Genomic DNA, 22,517 nt, shown 5'->3' on the forward strand with positions numbered 1-22,517 from the left:
CACTAAAAAAATGAAATAAAAAAAAAAGAAATTAATGAGTAAACAAAATGGAAATATCAATAATGAGATTAAAAAAACTAAAAAGAAACCAGAAAGAAATTCTGGAGCTGAAAAGTACAATCACTATAATGAAAAATTCACTGGAGGAATTCAAGGGCAGATTTAAATAGGCAGAGGAAAGAATCAGTGAACTTGAAGATAGTAAAATGGAAATTATCAAGTCTAACAACAGAAAGAAAAAAGACTGAGTTTCAGAAAAAGAAGAGAAAGAAAAAGGGGAAGAGTGAATATTTGAAGAAGTAAGGGCTGAACACTTCCCAAATTTGATGAAAGACATGAATATGAACAGCCAAGAAGCTCCGTGAAGTCCAAGTAAGGTGAACTCAAAGACACCCACACTGAGACACACATTATAATCAAACTTTCAAAAGACAAAGAGACAATCTTGAAAGTAGGAAGAGAGGAGCAAATCCTCACATATAAGGGATGCTAAATACAATTACAGCAGATTTCTAATAAGAAACTTAGGCCAGAAGATAGTGAGAGGATATATTCAAAGTGCTAAAAGAATAAAGCTGTCAACCAACAATCCTGTATCTGGCAAACTGTCCTTCAAAAGTGAAGGAGAAATAGACATTCCCAAAAAACAAAAGGTAATGGAGTCTGTGACCACCAGATCTACCCTGCAAAAAATGCTCAACAGTGTCCTGCAAGGTGAAAGGTAAGGCCACTACACAGCAACTCAAAGCTATGTGGAAAACTAAGATTTCAATGCAGGTAAACACATGGGCAATTATAAAAGCTAGTATTACTGTAACATTGATTTGTAATTGTATTCTTTGTTTTTATATAATCAAGAGATTACAGTCAAAGAAAAAAACTGTTCGTGTAAAAACTAGTATTACTGTAACTTTGGTTAATAATTCCAAATCTTGTTTTATACATAACTTAAGAGACTAATGCATTTAAAATAATTATTAGCTTATGTTTTGGGGCAAATAATGTATAAATGTAATACTGTGACATCAACAACCAAAAGGAGTAGGGACAGAGCCATAAAAGAACAGAGTTTTTGTATGTTATTGGCATTAAGGTGGCATAAATTCAAATTAGAATGTTATAACTTTAACATGTTAAATATAATACCAATGGTAACCACAAAGAAAGTATCTATAGAATGTATACAAAAGAATATGATAAAGGGAACTTCCCTGGTGGTCCAGTGGTTAAGGCTCCGCACTCCCAATGCAGGGAGCCCAGGTTCAATCCCTAGTCAGGGAGCTAGGTCCCACGTGGCACAACTAAGAGCCCACATGCCGCAACTAAAAGATCCCGCATGCTGCAACTAAAGATTCCGCAGGCCACAACAAAGATCCTGCGTACTGCAACTAAAACCCAAAATACTGCAACCAAGACCCAGCAGAGCCAAATAAATAAATAAACAAATATTACAAAATACATAAATAATGAAATGCTCATTATAAAAAAAAAGAATAAGATAAAGGAATTTAAACATTTCACTACAAAAAGTCAACTAAACATGAAGAAGACAGTAATTTAAAAAATGAGGTACAAAAAGAAAAGAAAAGAAATGAGGGATAAAAACTTTATGTTTTAAGGCATAAGAAAACAAATAGCACAGTAACAGAAGTAAGTTCCTCCTTAGAAGTAATTACTTTCAATGTAAATGGATTAAAGTCTCCATTCAAAAGACAGAGATTGGCAGAAGGGATACAAACACAGGATCCAACTATATACTGTCTACCTGATGTCCAAGGACACAAACAATCTGAAAGTGAAAGCAGAAAAAAAGATATTTCATGCAAAGATTAACTCAAAGAGAGCAGAGGTTGACATACAAATATCAGAGAAAATAGGCTGTAAGTCAAAAAAGGTACAAGAGACAAAGAAGGACATACATTTTTAAAGGTACAATATAGTGTAATAAAAGTACATATGATATTATATATAACAAAGGTATAATACTAGCAAAAGGATATAACAATTATAAACCTTTACGTATCTAATGACAGACCATCAAAACATATGAAGCAAATACTGACAGAATTGAAGAGAGAAATATATAGTTCTTCCATAAATAGCTGGAGAATTCAATGCCTCATCCACAATAATGGGTAAAACAGCTAAACAGAAGATAAGAAACAGAGGACTTAATCAACACAGTAAACCAAATAGATCTAACAAACATATACAGATCACTCTACCCAATAACAACAGAACATTCTTCTCTAGTGTATTTGGGACATTTTACAGGACAGACACGGTATTAGGCCACAAATTAAGGCTCAACAGATTTAAAATGACAGATAGCATACAAAGTATCTTCTCTAACCACAACAAGATGAAGTTAAAAATCAATAACAAAAGGAAAACTGAAAAATTCACAAAACTGTGGAAAATAACCAAAACGCTTTTAAATAATAAAGAAGAAACCCAAAAGGGAAATTAGAAAATACTTGAGATGAATGTAAATGAAAATATAACTTACCAAAAATTATGAGAGGCAGTGACAGTGGTGCAAAGGGAAAATTTTATTAGGTATAAGTACTTAAACTAAAAAAAAAGAACAAGAAACCAACTACCTAATTTTACAACTTGAGTCAGAAAAGGAAGAGCAAACTAAACCCAAAGCTAGCAGAAAGAAGGAACTGATAAAGATCAGAGTAGAGATAAAAATAAATTTTTAAAAACAGAAAACATCAATGAAACCAAAAATTAGTTCCTTAGAGACATCAACAAAATTGACAAATATACCTAGACAGACTAAGAAAAAAAGAGAAGACTCAGAATACTAAAATCAAAAATGAAAGTGTTGGCATTACTACTGATCCTACAGATATAAAATGGATTATTAGAGAGTACTATGAACAACTGTACAACAATAAATTGAATAACATAGATGAAACTGACAAATTCCTAGAAACATAAAACCTGCCAAGACTAAACCATGATGAAATAATCTGAATAGACCTACGACTAGTAAGGAGATTGAATTAGTAATCAAAACTCTCCCAACAAAGCAGCTTGGGAACTGATATTTTCACTAGTGCAGTATACAAAACATTTAAAGAAGAACTAACACCAGTCCTTCTCAAATTTTTCCAAAATTGAAGAGAAAGAAACACTTTCTAACTCATTATATGTGGCCAGTATTACCCTGGTCCCAAAGCCAGACAAGAGACTACAAGAAAACTACAGACCAATATCCCTTAATAACATTAATGCAAAGATCTTCAACAAAATACTAGCAAAGAGAATCCAACAGTATATTAAAAGTAATACACACTATAACTAAGTGGGATTTATTCCTGAAATGTAAGGATAGTTCAACATATGAAAACTGATCAACGTAATATGCCATATCAACAAAATAAAGGGAAAACAACCCTACATGATCATCTCAATTAATGCAGAAAAAGCATCTGACAAAATTCAGCAATCTTTCCTGATAACAACACTCAACAAACTAGGAATAGAAGGAAACTACCTCAACATAATAAAAGCTATATATAAAAATCTCACAGCAAAGTATCATACTAAATGGTAAAAGACTGAAAGTTTTTCCTCTAAGAATAAGAACAAAAAGAAGACAGATTTTAAGAGGTATATGATGCCCCTAACCCAACAGTTCTCAAATTCTTATATGCAGATTAACATGGGATATGTGAAAAATCAAAATGCCTGAGCTCCTTCAGATTAGAATTTCCATACGTAAGGCTCAAACTCTGTATTTCTGTTAAGCTTCCCAGTTGACATTTATGCACACCAAAATTCAAGTACCACAGACTTAATCATCTATAAATCTGGAAATATAAACTATGGAATAATTATACTTTCTTTGGTAAAATTATAAAATGAAAGACTAGGAAAATACATATCACAAATGATAATGCACAGTATAAAAATATATATGTACATGTTTACTGGTGAGGACCATACAGAAAATACCAGTGCAATAAATTCTCAAGTAAAAACTCCTGTCATTGTCTTTACTTTAAAGCAATTATTTTTTTATCCTGGAATGAATCTAAGTAGGAACAGTAAAAGGCTTTCCAATATAATAACAAACCACAAGCCTATTGCAAAAGCTGCATTCATCCTTAAAAGCTCCATATGAACAACAAACATCATTAATAACCAATAAATGCATTATTAGTTTGCTAATAATTATTTAAAACAGATACTAGTTTATTTGTACCAAATACCTGCAAAGAATAATGAAGAACTTGACAAGCAAAATTGACAAGGCTTGCTGCTCTTCCTCTAACCCATCTGCCGTTTTCTGAACACACTGTAGAAGCTGGGTCCTCAGAACCTGCAGAATATTGTCAGGAAGCAGAGATATTCCTGGAGGCACATCATCTACCCTACAATAAAGGGGAACAAAACAAGAAGGATGTTTAAATACAGCATGAAAATGTGTGGCATTTTAAAGGAACCATCTTCAGCGCAAATCTTAAAAAAGCTCTTTTAGTTCAGATATTCTGTGCCTTCCTCTCTGCAAGGTACCAGATATTAGTGACATTTTAGAAGATTATTAGAGTGGTTAGTCTTACTTCAGAGGAGGCTTACTGAAAAGAGAGAGAAAAAAGGCTATCTAGTATTTTCAATTGTGTTAGTTTTAAGGAAAATATTTAAAATATAAATTAGTTCACCTTCTACTATTTAGAAATACGTTTCTATACCATTTCTAAAAGAAACAGTAACTAGCAAACAAAAATGAAGTACCTATAACTAGTTTAATATCTGTTAACTGCTTTACTAAATAAAAAATATTCACCTACCTATACGCTCCCTAAGCCATTTGATCAGAACAGGGAGAAAAGATAACTAGCAAATGGAAAGGAGAAAGATAGAGGTGAATGTAGAACCCCAAGCATGAGTATCAATAGAAGACTCTTTTAAAGGAATACATCAATATTTTGTGACAAGTGGTTTCTGTGTAAGAAGACTATATGGTTCTTAAAGGGCAAAGGCCAATACCAGATGTAACTGGCTCCTTGCATATGCCTCTCACATTAAAACCCCGTAGAATCAAAGTCAAAAGCCTGCATACTGGACTTCCTAGGTAGCGCAGTGGTTAAGAATCCGCCTGCCAGTGCAGGGGACACGGGTTCGAGCCCTGCTCTGGAAAGATTCCACATGCCACGGAGCAACTAAGCCTGTGCACCACAACTATTGAGCCCATGTGCCGCAACTATTGAAGCCCATGTCTGCAACTATTGAAGCCCATGCGCCTAGGGCCCGTGCTCCACAACAAGAGAAGCCACTATAGTGAGGAGCCTGCGTACCACAATGAAGAGTAGCCCCCACTCACAGCAACTAGAGAAAGCCCGTGTGCAGCAACGAAGACCCAATGCAGCCAATAAATAAATAAATAAAATTAATTAATTAAAAAAAAAAGCCTGCATACTAAGTTCCACCTCTGTAACATGAAGCACTTCATTTAATTTCTGAAGTTCCCCAATCTATAAAATTGTAATATCAGATATCCTCCCTATTTCACTGGGCTCTGAAACTAGAAAGTCAATGTGCATTTTCAGCTTTAAAATATGTAAAGAACTCTAAAAATGGAATGCATTTTAAATATACTATCCCTAAAGCCTAAGAATCTTTTTATAAGCCACTGTATACCAGTTTCCCTACCTCAGTTAAGAAAAATGCTCAAATAACAAAGAAGCACTGTGAAGAGTTTCTATGATTAAATGACAATTATACTTTAAAATAGTCTCCTCTTCAGATAATGCTTAACATTAAGTATTAGTACTATTTCTACTTTGAGTAAAAGGCATTCACTGTGGACAGAGAAATTTGAAGCATCTTAGCAGCAGTCACATAAACACATACATATTATTAGCCTCTTTATGAACCACCCTACAACATAAATTAATAAAACATTCTACAAAATAAACACGTTACAAAGCATACTACCAAGGTTGCCTAATTCTATATAAACATGTTATAAAAATACATGTTTCATTTTACTCTGGGCATCATTTCACTTGCAGCTTTGGATTCTTTCTCTCTTTTTTACAGATGGTATCAGAAACATTCATTTTTATACTTAATTTTTTTCTGAAGAGCTAAAAAGAAGTGATCAGAAAAATCAGAGCAACTTCAAAATAATAAACATTTAAATATAACTGATTTTCAAGACTAAGTGAAACTATTCCTCCACAGTTTTCCAAAAATGTTAAATCAACAAGAAGACATTAGATTTCCCAATATTCCACTCTAGTTATTTAAAAGAGTAGTTCCTTTTGTCTTTAATTGTCCCATTTTCTATTTACACGTTTTTATTTTATTGGGCAGAAAAAAATATTAGCTTCTAAAAGAGCAATCTTTTTTTTTTTTTTAATTAACTGACATTTAAAAATTGGGGCTCACTTAGGACATGGCTTATAGACAAAGTCGGAATTTTTGGCCTTGTTCCTAATGTGATGAGGATTTAAAAATTTATAAGAATTTTCCCACCTTTGGGATTTTACTGCCCCAAATTCTAAGCTCCTTTTGTTGAAATTTCCCAAACTCCAGAAATCTTTTCCACTCCTCCATTTGCCTACTCAATTTCTATTATAAACAGCTGCCAATTGTTCTGCCTAACACAGGAAAAAGTCCAGGTTAAATTTCAAGGCTTTATAATCTGGTAAAGGCAATCCTTGCCTTGTATTATGAATTCCCTAACTTGGAAATGCTATAAAGTCAGTATACTTTAAATGAGGATTATCTGTGAGTTTCTTATCTTTAAGGTGACTAGACTAGTTTTACACATCTTACACATAACATTCACTTGAAAAACTGAAAGTTTACTACTAGCAAAATCTAAATTCATGGTTCGGTTTTCTGACAAAGATACGAAATATAATTTTAAATAAACCAACTAAATCACAAGTAAGAAAACGCTCTTGGCATTCTTCATCTTACTTTAAATATAGTGGCAATGTAAGTCTACATAAATGATTTTAGAAATGACCTCCTAAGAAAGGAGAGACATTTATAATGTATGGATGATAATAAGTGCATCTTACAAAAACACCAAGCATTCAAAGGCCAAAATCCTGACTCTGTAAGATCCTTAGGCTCATGATTTAAAGTGAGCTATAAATTTTTAAAATAAAAGCACTTCTAAGTATAAACTACAAGAATACTCTTTTATGAGTTGAAATCAATAATACCCAATCTTATTTTGAGTTCAAGATTTAATACTGATTTTTAACCTTTATAAACCTGTTACAAATAATCTAATCAGGAAGAACTCTGAAACTGTATTTATAAATAATGAAGTACTTGTGCTTTCTGAGCATAACCGCAATGTTTCTTAAGTTCAATGCCTTGGTCCAAAGCTCTAATGATTTTTTTCTCTGAATTATTACAATCACCTCTTAACAGGGCTTCTTGCCTTCAGTCTCAACCCTTTCTAATCCAACCTCCATAATGCCACCAAAGTGACTTTTAAAAACCAAACTTGATTATGATACTCTTACACAGAAAATTCTCTAGTAGAGCCTTGTATCTTCCATAACAAAAAGTCGAAGTTCATCAGCAATGCATTCGTGGCACTTCATGATCTGGCTCCTATGTGATTCTCTGGATTCAACTCACCTGTGTCTACGCTCTCACTACCACCCTCAAACTGCAAACATTTTCCTCCTTGAAGATTTTTAATTCTCCAGATACTCTTTTTTCATCCTCAACCACCACCAATTTCTCCCCTCCCCTCTCAACACATCTCTATAAATGGAGTTCCTTTCGTGGCTAAAGATGTGTCCTCATTTCTCTAGCTTTTAATCACAGCCAAGCTAATCTCTCTTACCTAACTAACAAGGACTAGGTTCACAAGATGACTTGAGATACAATATGAACTTTATCTGGGAAGTGGGCCTGGGAACAATGAGATTGTGGAAACAGTTGTAGGCAGAGGAATGGGAGAAAATATTTGTACTTTCACTTATACATTTCCCTAAGATTTTAATTTCTCCCTCATTTTGATTTTCAAATCTAGTTTTTAAAAATCTGAAAACTTAACCTCCTTCAAGATGTTTTCTAAGGCCCCTCTCTAAAGCCAGGAAAAGAAGTTTCAACTACAGTAGAATGCCTGTCATATAATAAAGAAATTTTATGCAAATGAATGAAATGATGCATGGTGGACCCTTAGATAGTTTTAAAAACAGGCACTGAACACATCTGAATGACTTACCCCTCAACTTTCTGGGAAGGGAGAGGAGATGGAGACTGAGTTCAATTACATACTCAATGATGCAATAAGACCCAACAAAACTCTGGATACCCAAAGCTCCAAGAGCTTCCTTCCTTGAACATACTGATGTTCAGGGATAGCAACATGCCCTGATTCCAACGGGAGAGAGCATGGAAGCCCTGCATCCAAGACTCTCGCAGGCTGTCTTACATGTATCCTTTATAATACTACTATAATCATAAGTATAGGACTTTCACTGAGTTTTGTGAGTTAATCTAACAAATTACTGAACCTGAGGGAGTCATGACAACCCCCAAATTTATAGCCTGTTGGTCAGAAATGTCAGTGGCTCCCAAAACTTGCTAATGATGTCTGAAGTGAGGGCAGTCTTGTGGAGGACTTTGCCCTTAACTCATGGGATCTGGCACTAACTCCTCGTAGTGTCAGAATTGAAGTGAACTGCAGGACACCCAGTTGCCAGTGGCTTAACAAAGTAAAAAAGAGGCTTCTAGAAGCCAAGTCTAGTATCAGCAAGAAAGACTGCTATAATCAATCAGAAATGTCTGCCATGAAAGCAGGGTTGTGCAGGAGTAGCACGTGTGTCACATAGCTGCCATTCTTTTAACATGTCATCAATGAAGTTTTTGTGACAAAAATTAAACTCACTCAAGGGTAGGAAATTAAGTGTTTCAACATACCTGGTGGGCAGCTTTTCAAAGTCAACATCTAAGAATTGTTCATAGCTAGAAACAAAGTTGTCCAACCAGAGCTTCAGGTAATCTGGATCTTTCTGAAATAAGAAAACCATTGTAATATTAAGCACATCTGCCAGGAATTTTTTTAAAAAATGCTTTTGCTCCTATTGAGCAAATATGAATTGATAAATCTAAAGAAGCAATAATATGAAATCTCTAAATGATATTCGGGAAGACGTGTTGTTTTAAAATGTGTATTAAGTATAGTGAACCCATGTCACTCACACAAAGAGCTACAATCTTAACAATGTCCTATAATATTTTAAACAATTTGCCCTCGCCTAGCTCTGTGGCCTTCTCCACTGTCACCCTGTACTACTGGCTTCCTGGCTGCTACTGGGATATGCTAGACGTGCTCCCATCTTAGGCCTTTGCAATGGCTGTTTTCTCTACCCAGAACACTCTTCCACCAGATAGCTGAATGGCTAATTCCTACATCTTCAAGTCATTCTTTAAATGGCTTATTCTCAATGAAGCCAAATTTTACCACCCTTTCTTAAAGTTACAAACCTTCTTACCAACCTTTACTTTATACCCTATTCTGTTGTCCCACCTCATGGTGCTTTCTCACCTTCTACCATACTGGATAATTTATTTATTTATTAATTTAATATCTGTCATTTCCCCTAGACTGTAGGCTTCACAACTGCAGGGCCTATCTAAAGGCCCACCACAAGCGACTTCCTTTTGTTTACTAATGGACACCAAGTGCCTAAAATAGTTTCTGGCACTGACCAGGTGCTCAATAAATACTTGTCCAATGAATTAATGAAAAATATAAAATGCATAAATAAAATAAAATTGGAGATGTATCATTAACCTAAACATAAAAACTAAAAAATCTTCTAAAAGAAAATATAGAATACCTTTGCAACCTAAAAAGATTTCTTAGCTAGGACACAAAATCTTAGCTAGGACACAAAAATCACAAACCAAAAAAAGAAAAAAATAATAATTGGTCTTAATCAAAATTTAAAACTTCTGTTCATTAGAAGACCCCATTAAGAAAATGAAAAGGCAAGCCATATACCAGCTGAAAATATTCTCAGTACATATATCTGACAAAGCACTTGTACCAAGGATATATAAAGAATTCCTATGAATAAATGCAAAAAGGAAAGTAACTCAATTTAAAAATGGGCAAAAGGCTCAGACAGTTCACAAAAGAAGATACATAAACGGCCAAGCAGCATGCAAAAGCATTCTCAACATCATTAGTTATCCAGGGAAAAGCAAATTAAAATGAAATGGAATACCATTACACACCCACTAGAATGGCTAAAATTTAAAAGACTTTCCATACTAAGTGTTGGTAAAAATGTGGAATAATTGGAACTCAATTTCTGGTGGGAGTATAAAATGGTATAATCGCTTGGATTAAAGTTAAAGTTTTAAAGTTAAACATAAATTTACCACGTGGCCCAGTCATTCCTCTCAAGAGAAGTGAAAATATATAACCACAAAAACAACTTGTACGAAAATGTCATAGGAGATTTCTTTTTAATAGCCCAAGGCTCAAAACAAACCAAAATTTCATGAACAGGTTAACGGATGAATTGTGGTATATTCACATAGTGGAATGCTATTCTGCAATAACAATGAATCTACTGTTGATACGACAATGAATAGAAATTTCAAAAACACATTGAGCAAAAGATGCCAGGCATTAAGCATATACACTGTGTGAGTTCATTTACACAAAGTGCTAGAGCAGGCTATGGCGACTGAAATTAGATCATTGACTGTCTTTCAGAGTGACTACAAAGGGGCACAAAGAAAACTTTCCTAGGTAATAGAAATTCTCCATTTGTTTTATTAGGTAGTAGTGATACAAATGTTTGCTTGTATCAAAAGTCATCAAATTTGACACTTAAAATCTGTGCATTTTATCGTCTGTAAGTTACATCTCAAAGATGATTTGAAAAAAACCATGATTCCTCAGAAATGTCTTTTTAAATATAAATTGCATCATTAAAAATGATGCTCAAATTTGTTTCCTTCACCTCCTTAACACTTTTTTACGCCAATTTCAACATGATACACAGGAGCCTTACTTACTCATTAAATATCATTGGTTAGGCACTGCTCTTGGATAAAGGAAACAAGTAATTTATTTCCCTAAAATAAAAGCATTACACACAAATCAAAATTCCTAAAAGAATGTTCCCAGAATATGCAGGCTGCTGACCTTTTGTGTATTTGTTTTTTCTATTAATATCCTGTTTCAAAATCAGATCATAAATTGTTATAATCCACATCATCACTGAGAAGTTAGAAATATTTCAGAAAAAGAACCACCTCTTGTGAGAAATTTTCTCAAGGACTTCATTCATTGCTTTTTTCATTTCCAACCAGCACATCATTCTTTCATTCATTCATTTATCCATCAGGATAAGACTCCAGAAATACAAGCAGCTAGAGGTTTCCTTATCATGGTTCCTTTTCAATAAAGCAGAGTTTCAATAAACTCAGTAAAAGTTCAACACAAAACAGTTTATACTGCCATAAAGAATTAATGTGTTTCTCCTCCTAGTTTATTTAGAAACTCTACAGTATGTGGTTCAAAGTTTGAAAGTCAGGGCTACCAAGTGTTTGATAAGTACAGAGTTCTCCTAGGTAGTTAAGCAACTAATTATAAAGAAAGAAATGGTACTTAAATTTGGAAATGTTTTATTTAGTAAGAAGTAAAGCAGTTACAATTTTTTGAGATTCTGCAATGTGTTAAAGTACTTTAGCAGGTATTTAAAAAGTATACATCATCCCATTCACTCCTTACAACTATCTAGAAAAGGTTTCATTTTCCCCATTTTACGGGTTAGGAAAGCAAAGTTCTAAGGATATATAACTTATCCATAGTCATAGAGCTAGTCATCGATAGTGCTGGGATTAAAATGCAAAGATATATGAATCCAACTGTGCTCTTTCCACTATACTACACTGTCTTTGAACTGTGAGCAGGAATAGAATGGAGCTTAGTGGGCAAAAAGAGAAAAAGAGAAATTTAGGATCAGTAAACTCAAGGCCATAAACAACTTAACACATAAAACAGCCACATTCCACACAGCCTGAGAAAACCCTTAAGAGGATCTATACTCTACTGCCAAAAGCCATAAAAGGAAAAATGTCTGCACACTCAGAAACAATATTAATTAAATCTCAAGCTCACCCACTTTCACGGTTAAGAGTTTGGTACAATGAAACACCACAGTAGGGTCTATCTCCCCATTTGTACAATATTTATTAACAACAAACAAACGTACTAAGTACTGCAGGAGCACTGAGGCCAAATTACATGGACTCTAATTCCTGCTCTGTCACTTTCTTGAACAAGTCACCTTATGTTTGCACAACAGTTTCTTTCATAAAAATGAAGATAGTGATAGTACCTTTCTTTACAGGGTTGTGAAAATTAAATAATCTAGTAACTGTCAGGGGCTTAGAAGAATGTCTGGCACATAGTAGACGCTAAGCATAACGTTATTTTTATAACCTATTATGTGCCTAAATTAGGGAACACTCACAAAATAGGAACGTTCTATGCTACACATACACATATTTAAATATTTCATGATCCCCTGTGCCACATGATTTCAATTTGTATTCTTTTCCTTTCAAATCTCTTTGCATTTACTATCAGTGCAACTTTGGGCAGGTTACTTCATCTCTCTGATCTGTTGATCTATAAAATGAAGGTAATACTTCCCCTCACAGAGCTGTTGAAAGCACTGAATGAGATAATATATGTAAGGCACTCAGCCATACCTGACATTCATCAAATGCTCAACAAAATAAGCAATTATAAAATACTTTTAAATCAGCTTTACTGATTTTGTACTCAAATACTCATCCAATCATGTGCCATTAAGATAGTCCTTCACTTGGACTGTTATGTAGCTCCCTACAGGTCTCTGTAGCTTCAATTTCTCTCACCTATACACAGCTACTAATGGGATTTGTTAAATTTAAATCTAATTATCTCTTCTCTCCTGTTCAAATACTTTCAATGGCTCCCCATTACTAAAAGATGAAGTCTAAACACTTAGAGATGTGCTGTCCAGTGCAGTGACCACTAGCCAAATGTGATTATTTAAATTACATTAAAGCACAGGAGGCTTTTACCTTCTTATAGCACCCACTCCTCTGCTGGGAGGCTTTAGTGGGTAAAAGAATTAAGGGATTCATACAATTTCACCTAGTTCTTAAGGGCTAGGGTTACAGGTAAGAATAAGGGAAAACACCTTACTTCCTCCACACCACATTCGGGTTGTAGTATTCTTTCAAGTTTTATATACTTTTAGATACATACATATATTTCAGCCATAGGTTGGGCAGCTCCCAACTTACATATGAGTTGCATTTTAAAAGTTCATTTAAGTCAGTTATATTCATAACATATTTTTAGAGTCCTAGCAAAAGAAGATAAATTCCTCCCATAGAAACACTATTATTAACGATGATTAGTCCTTCAGGCCAGCACTGAAGCTTTTCTAATAGAACTGAGCTACTTCAAAAACATTTAATAAGTACATGTCAACCATGTACCAACCAAGGACAATGCTAGACTCTATGGACATGGAGACAAAACATAATCTTATGTCAATTATTCATCATTTTAAAAAAACCATAATTTTGTCCTCAAAGTGCTCTTTTTTCAATAGGAAAGAGAACCTATTAAACAAATAAGCGCAAAATATCGAAAAGTAAAACAGCTGTGAAACGTATCAAAACAATACAAAGGGAGTTACTAAATCTGTCAAAGCTGGAGGTAACTAAGCACTAAAGTACTCAGTTTTCACAAATCATACAGATATTTTCAAGGAGAGAGGACGGAAGAGGGGAATTCCAGACAGAAAATAGCAAGATATGCTGAAAAGATATACAATACTTGGTATTGTCCCAGTGTGGAAAGAACAGGAAGCAGCAGGACAGGCATATAGGATTATAAGACTGGAGAAGTCACCATTTCCTAAGCAAGTACTTAGCAATACTGTCTGTTTGGATGAGAACAATTTGAAAAGTTTAAAAAATAAAAAAAGAAAAAGAAAAGATGGCTGTGCTTAATGAAGCTAGAGGAGCACTAGCTAAGCAAGTTAAACAAGATTTTTTAACAATACTTTGTCTTTAAGATGAAATATGCCTTACGAATATCATTGTAAGGGGTGAATATAATATGAAATTTTCGGAACATATATAAACACAAACCTTATCTTCCTGACTCAGTTTCATTAATTTTATCAAAGAACCAACTTTTTATTTGGTGGATCCTTTCTATTATGTTTATTATTAATTTCTGCTCTTTCTAAAAGCATTTTATTAAAGGAAATAACAAGCACACATAAAAGGTAGAGAAAATGTTATGACTCGGTTTCAACAACTATCAAATCACGCATAACCCATCTTCAGCTATATCCCCATCCGCTAAAGGATTACTTTTAAGCAAACCCAGATATCATATTTCGTCCACAAATATTTCTATATCCATAAAAGATATCTTTTAAAATATGACAATATTATCACATCTAAAAAAATTAGCAGTTCTTTAGTATCAGTTGATGTTCAAATTTTCCTGACTTGCTCACAAATGCCTTTCTCTTTTTTCAGATTTTTTTTTCATGTGGACCATTTTTACAGTCTTTATTGAATTTGTTACAATATTGCTTCTGTTTTATGTTTTGGTTTTTTGGCTGAGAGGCATGTGGGATCTTAGCTCCAAGCCACTAAGCCTGGGGATCCAGCCCGCACCCCCTGCATTGGAAGGCAAGGTCTTAACCACTGGACCCCAGGTAAGCCGTGCAAATGCCTTTTTTAACTGTCTGATAAGACCAGGACCCAAATAAAGTCCATAAATTGCAAATTGTTGGCATATCTTTTAAATTCTATTTAAACCTATACATTTCTTTTTTTCTTTTTTTCCCCCTAATTTGTTGAAGACACTGGGCCGCTTGTGATTTACTATTTCTCACACTAGAGATTTTGCTGACTGCATATTTTTATGTCATTTAACATGTTCCTCAGTCCTCTGTATTTCCTTTGAAGTAGCAGATGTAACGGCTGTCAGATTTAGGGTTTTTTGTTTTTTGTTTTCCAAAAAAATACAACATAGGTGGTGTTATATACGTCCTTCAGAAGATACATATCTAGTTCTCTCTTCTGTGATGTTAGAAGCTATTGATTATCTTTTCCTAGATCCAGTATTTTGAGTAATTTCTGTAATAAACCTTATAATTTGCAGAAGGAAGAGCTATTAATTTACTTTCAATCTCACTGCCAGATTCTGAATTAAAATTATATCGATACAGATAGTGTTTATGCCATTCATCTCAAGATGTTAAATAATGGATAATTTTTATTAAAATTAAACATTCCTTAATACATGTCAACCGTCTTACTTATGCACGCTTTCTTCAACAACTGAAAAATTAACAATAAATTTAAGAATTTTCACACCAAAAAAAAAAGCCCTTACAATTTCCTTCACTTTACCTTGGGCTTACTTTGTTCTTCCCTTGTCTTCTTGAAATGGAGGATATGTTAATAATATATTCCTGCATCACAAATTAAATTTAGGAGCTTAAACAACAAATATTATCTCAGTTTTTTAGGGCCAAGAATTCAGAAACAGCTTAGGTGGGTGGCTCTGCATTTCTCCCAAACCTGTAATGAAGTTGGAAACTAGGGCTGCAGTCATAGCAAAGCTTGACTGGGCCGAAGGAACTACTTTCAACCTCACTCACGAGGTGGTTGGCAAGGTTTCAGTTGTTCACAACATGGGCTTCTCCAGAGAGCTGCTCACAACATAGCAGCTTGCTTCCCTGAGAGCAAATAATCCAGGGAAAAACAGTAACTGAGATGGAAACAGCAGTGTCTTTTCCAGTTTCGGAAATGACATACCATCAGTTTTGCCAAATTCTACTGGTCACAGACAAACCCTGATACAATGTAGGAGAGGACTGTAAAAGGGCGTGAATACCAGGAGGTAGGGATTTTGAAGGCTGGCTACCACAAATGACTAGTTCATTTATTTTTAGCCTTTTTCTCTAACACATTTATAGCCAAAAATTTTCCTAAGTATAATGCTATAGGTGCCCCCCATTTAGAAGTTCCAACATGTGAACTTTTATCATTCACTTCCACCTCCCCAAAATTCTGATTTTCCTTTATTACTTGTTCTTTAATCAAAGGTTTGTTTTAAATTGTACTCATGACTTCCAAAAATTTTTTAAAAATCTTTTTGCTATTTCTTCCTTAGCTACATTTCTTCCTTAGCTACATTCTTGTCAGAAAACATACTCTACTATTTCAATCTTCTGAAATTTGTTGAAACTTGCTTTAAGGTCTGCCGTATTTTTGTAAATATGCACGCTTGAAAGGAATGTATGGGTATAGTGTTCTACATAAATCCCTTTTAAATGTGTCAATCCTACTGTTTAAATCATCTGTATCTTTACCATTTTTTTTTTGGTCTGTTCATTCTATCAATTACTGATAAAAATGCGTCTTTAAAAACTATTAAAATATGATAAATTGGAAAAAGAAAAACACCCTACCATGATTGTCATATGTTCATTTCTCTGTAGTTGTCAATGCTTGCTTTAGAGACTGTTATGAGGTACACACAAATTTTAAATTTTTATATTTTCCTGATAAATCAAACTGTTTTTGTTCTGCTGAAAATGACTTTATTTCACTTTCCTCTTTGAAAAAATGTCACTTGGTTGGAAATTCTACATTAGTCTTTTCTTTAAAGATATCAATCCATTATCTTTCCCTTCCATCATTATTACTGAAAAATCAGCTATTAATGTGTAATCCCTTTGAAGATAATCTTTTTTTCTCTGACAGCTTTTAAGATTTTTCTCTTTTGCTTTAGTTTTCTGCAAAACCACTATGGTTCCACTATGATGTATCTTGGTATGGAATTTATTTATTCTCCTTGAGTTTCACCAGACTTTCATCAATCCTAGAAAACTCTCACCTGCAATCTCTTCAAATACGAACATTTGTTTCATGCTTTCTTTACTCTCCTTTTCAGAGTCCAATTAAATATGTATTAAATCTTTAATACTATCCTTCATAATATTCCATATTTTCCAACTCTTTGACTTCTAGGATATATTCTAAAGGAATTCTTATGATCTCCCTTCCAACGCTCTAATTCTCTTCAGCTGTCTAAACTCATATCCCATTTATTGCTTTTTATTTATTGCTTTTTAATTATTATTAATGATTATTGGACTTTTTCTTCTATTTCTAGACATTGTTTTTTACAACTGTTAGGGGTCACTTTTTATACCATATTTCTCTGACTCTAAGACATATAACTTTTTACCTTTTGGCATCTTTGAAATCAAAATGCATCTTACAATTGTTCTCAGAAAAGCTGCTGTTATATTTGTCATTGCCTGTGCAAACCTGGTAACAGGTGTTCATGCTGATGCCCTTTCGCTAGATTTATGTACATAGTTGGTACTCCAACATGTTGAGATTAACTGCTGTTCAAAATGTCTTCAAAAAACTATACTACATTAGGCAGTAAAATGAAGTTACTGTGTAACACAGACAGGCATGAAAACAGAGCAGCAAGGTATAATTTGACATTAATGATGCGAATCTATACTAAGATCACTTTTCCTTTGTACTTTTGGTCATGCCTTCCATGTGTCTTAGAATATCCTCTGTGACTATTAAACTATTAATTCTTTAAAACCTCCATCAAATGCTACCTCTTCAACTAAGCAATCACTGATGATTTCATTCATCCTCCTTTACGTCTCACATCCTACAATCTAAGTGGGAAACTGACTCTAGTTGGAAAAGCATGACCTCAGATAGAGTCGCAGTCAATTAAATGGATGAAAGATATAAAATTTTGATGGACATTTTGATAAAAGTCAGTCACATCCAGAAAAGGTGTGGAAACCATTTTAACACAAACAGAAGAAGCAATATTCTAATAGGGCCTGGGTGTAAAAATAAGGCTTAGAATACACCAACCCCTAGGTTAGAAAGATTTTAATTTTTACTTTAGGTATTTCTTAAATTTTAAGTAACTTTTCATTCAGATAACCACTTTAATGAAGTTCTACATTTGATCAATAGAGTGTAGAAAATTCTCCGTAAAAGGCTTGAAAAGACCAACGTTTGGAATGTTGGAATGTTAAGTATAATATGTCCTGTTGCCTTTTGTGTTCATCTTGGAGTTTCACACATGGTGAACAGGTAAAGAAATTTCTGGTTCAAGTGCTTTTGGGAAGTCAGTCAAGTGATCATGTATCACTGTGGTGTCGGATGTCAATAACAGGGAAGGTTGTGCATATATGAGGACGGGGGTACACATAAACTTCCTATATTTTCTGTTCAATTTTGCTGTGAACCTAAAACTGCTTTAAAAAAAGTTTAACGTTTTTTAAATGAACAAATTTTTAAAAAGAGGAAAAATATAAAATTCAAGGGATAAAATGACAGTAAATAGCATGCATACAGTAGGCATCCAATAAAAACTAGCTAAATTGGATTAAAATAAATTCCTTAGAAAGGAAAAGCATATCACTATGTATGCATTAATTAAATATAACACTGACACTTTTTAAATGGGGCTTAAAAGCTTAAAACAATGTTCAAGTTCCATGTCAGATGGAAGTTTTTCAAATTTAATATCTTAATGATTTGCACTAGTAAATGTAACTACTTTACACAGACTTTTCAATCACATGCATAAAAGTACTTTAAAAATCTTTGAATAATGAAAATTTTATTTCTTTTTGCATATCTGTATTTTCTAAATTTTCTACAATTAAGTTGTCTATCTTAAATTTAAAACTTTTTTAAAGTTCAGTATACAAGTAAAACATCTTTACTACTTTTTCTTAGAGCATAAAACTAAATTAGAAAGTCTATATATTTTCATCCTTCAAATGAAGTCCATTCATTAGAAAAAAGAAATTTTCTATTTTAAAACATTTAAATTTTATACTTTGGCAAAAATCCTGTCAAAATTATTCAATAAAAAAGTAAAATCCACCTCACAATGACATCATAAATTGAAACAGTACATATCTTTCCTACTAGTCTAATGTTTATTATCAGGAAAGGTTATGTAGTAGTTAAATTAAATGAATCAAACAAAGCCACTGATTTTTGTTTAGAGGCAAACTGTTTTGAAATGCTTGAATGACTTTTGTGTGAAATGCATGGCTCAGTTAATGCTTTGGTTCAACCAGAGAGTAATGCTATCAGTCTAAATCTAAGTCACAAGACATAAATTAAAAGAAAATGCTGATATTCCTTAGGTATAGTTAAGAATAAGTCTGAAAGGTCCTTGGCCAGATAAGTACAACAATCAAGAGTAAACATTTAAAAACTTTAATAGCAGTTTGTCAGTAATTTTACCTCTGGTGAATTCAATTTAAAAATAAAATGGGAGGGCTTCCTAGGTGGCACAGTGGTTGAGAGTCCGCCTGCCAATGCAGGGGACACAGGTTCGATCCCCACTCAAGGAAGATGCCACATGCTGTGGAGCAACTAAGCCCGTGTGCCACAGCTATTGAGCCCGTGTGCCGCAAATACTGAAGCCCATGTGCCTAGAGCCTGAGCTCTGCAACGAGAGAAGCCATGGCAATGAGGACCCCGTGCACCACAATGGGGAGTGGCCCCCACTCACTCGCCATAACTAGAGAAGGCCCGCGTGCAGCAACAAAGACCCACACAGCCAATGAATGAATGAATAAATGAATAAATGAATAAATTTATTTTTAAAAATTAAAAATAAAAAATAAAAATGAAATGGGGACTTGTATTTTTAACATCTTTTCTCCACACTCTTTTTAGAACTACTTTGCAAGAGCTAGCAATAATCTCTTAACTGTGGAATCCAATACACAGTCCACAATGCTTTTCTTCAAAGCTATGTTGAATTTGACACTACTGACTACTCCCTTCTTTATTACATCCCTCTACTTTCTGAGGCAACCATTCACTCCTGGTTCTCTTCCCATTCAAACTCCTAACTCTTCTTCCTCTGCCCACCTCTTAAATGATAATATTCTTCAGGACTCCAACTGTGACCCTCTTCTCTTCATACTCTCATGTAACTCTTCAATAATTACCAATATGACAACTCTCAAGTCTTTACTTCCAGCATAGACTGCCTTCTGAACTCCATTTTGTGGGTTTCTCTACTTAGATATCTCCCAGGCACTGCAAACTCACATGTTTACCTGAAAACCTAGTGAACTTGCACTAGCTAACTTGGTGAATGGGATGACCCAGTACTAGTTTGCAAAACCAAAAAACCTGAAAATTATTTTAGGCTCTTCCTTTTCCCTCTTCCTCCACATCTACACACTGAAGAGCTATCAATTTAACCTTCTACCAGGAAAATTTAAATTTTGATATTCAAAAGGAAAGAATAATAAAAAATCTTCATGCATCTTAACAACTTTTTATAGTGCATAAGCTCCTCAAGTCAAACCACAAAGGTAGTAATACTCCTTTCCTAAGGGCAACTCTCATGTCTATTGACAAAAAATACTCATTTCTGCTTTCTTGCACATCTAACTTCCTAAAATGAACCAATACTATTAAGCTGATGATTTTGTTTTGTTTTGCCTTAGAGTCAAACGATATTACCTACTTTATATACAAAGTCATTATTAAGCCAGAGAAAATTAAGAGCTATTTCTATCTATACTTTGCACATACCAGAGGCTTATTAAAAATGGGTTAAATTGTAAGGGTTGATATATACTGCCAAAAGCTTCACTTACAATTATAACCAAAATTGTATAAATAAATTACAATTCTCTCATTAGAAGAATATTCGTTCATCCATTTTTTTCCAAATCTATATATAAAAAGAAGTACTTATCTTTTTATCTGAATAAAACACCTCTAAATTCTGTTTTCCTTATGAAGCAAAACTTTTATTCTGAAAAGGAAGTTTACTCTGAGCTCATTGCAAAATTATCTATTTCAGTCATATTCCAGATTTAGCAGGACAAAGGGCAACAGCAGGAAATGGAGCATCACCAAGATCCAGAACAAACGTGGTTTAGAGTAAAAAAAAAAAAGAAAAAAAAGACAAAGAAAATCCCAAATCATTACTGGGATAATTAAGCACCATGCTTGAAAGCAAAAATAAATACAGATTAAATATTAAAACATTCATGAGCACAGCTTCATCCCTACTGGTAAAAAGACAAGAGACTATTTCCTACTATCATTATACAATATAAAGACAAAATGGAAGTAATCTTGATACACATACTCTCATGCTCATATACGTATTTTTTACATACTAATAAAGATTACATTTTTATATTTCTTACCTCACCCTTATGGTGCACTTAAATACAGTTGATTCATTTTGTTCTCAACAACTTTTAAAGATACACAAAATAATTATTTTTTTCCATTTGATAGATGAAAAAGCTGAAACATAAAGAAATCAGGTAACCTGTCTTTAGGTCCTTAAAATCAGAACCAGAACTGGGACTAAATCTTGGCTCTAATTCTGAAGTTTCACAAAATTTTTCAGTGTAAATTGAATCTTAAAAAAAAAAAAAGCTAGTGACAAAAATGAACCATGAATTTCAACCCACATTGCCACATTTCAAAATGTCATGTTTTTACTCACTTTGTAACTTTTTACTGAGTTAACGCATTTGATACTTTCCATTACACAGAACAAAAATGACTTAATCTTATCAAAGAATTTGAGAACTTGGTTTCTCTTCTGCATATTTTGGTGACCAACTGCACAAAAGGCTAAATGTTGAACAGAAATACATCCTTATGCCTATCTAAGGGGAGCAGTTGAGACAGGGATACATATATGTCTGTTCTATGCAACATACGAATTCCAAAAAGTTGTATCATAATGTAGAAACCAAAATTGTTCTCAGAGCCATGTCTCTTACCACAAGCACATTAAGTAAAGAAATAATGTCAAAAGACACAGGGAACAACATGGTGCCTAACACAGATAATATAAACTAAAATCCTTAGATATTAAAAAATAAAGTTACCTTCTACACATGAGAAAAATATGCTCAGACAAGAAGTAGTTAACTACTGAACTAAAATCCAGATACAAGATTAAACTTGTTTCCAAGTTAATGTTTAACTTATAAGAGCTATATGAAATGCACTGTTGATGAAATCCTTGACCCTGGGTGAGGATGACTGGAAGCAAGAAAAGTTTAGACTACATAACGTGAATTAGTAGTCTTATAAATTAGTGAAAGACTCTGTACAGAGCAGGAATGTTGGGTGATCAGAAACCACCTTGCCTCTATTATGTAATAACAACTACATGAGGTTAATAAATAACCTACTAGGAAGATGCATGTTTTTAACAATGCAATTAAATCCTATTCCTAGAAAGAGAAAGTGAAAAGTTAGACCTGAAAACTTTGGTTAAAAAAACAAACTGCCAAGTTTTTCACCCAAATTCTTTTGAAATATTGGGTTTAATATGTGGGGACCCATCTGGCAAACACTGAAACCAGGAATTTACATTAATTCTACTTTAAAGAATTTAATCA

At 33.7% G+C, this 22,517-nt stretch overlaps 1 protein-coding gene across 3 annotated transcripts in view; it reads right to left on the minus strand.

The window, feature by feature from the left end:
• NBEAL1 (neurobeachin like 1) overlaps positions 1 to 22,517 on the minus strand; it is a 151,212-nt gene that overhangs the window by 123,621 nt on the left and 5,074 nt on the right. For all 3 annotated transcript variants that reach the window (XM_057744659.1, XM_057744661.1, XM_057744658.1), the window contains exons 3-4: positions 8,917 to 9,008; positions 4,227 to 4,388 (exon numbers count right to left, since the gene is read on the minus strand). In XM_057744659.1, coding sequence (XP_057600642.1) covers positions 4,227 to 4,388; positions 8,917 to 9,008 — 254 coding nt within the window. The remainder of the gene's footprint in view (positions 1 to 4,226; positions 4,389 to 8,916; positions 9,009 to 22,517) is intronic.

This window comes from Hippopotamus amphibius, chromosome 8 (assembly GCF_030028045.1).
Source record: "Hippopotamus amphibius kiboko isolate mHipAmp2 chromosome 8, mHipAmp2.hap2, whole genome shotgun sequence".
Taxonomy (NCBI): Eukaryota; Metazoa; Chordata; class Mammalia; order Artiodactyla; family Hippopotamidae; genus Hippopotamus; species Hippopotamus amphibius.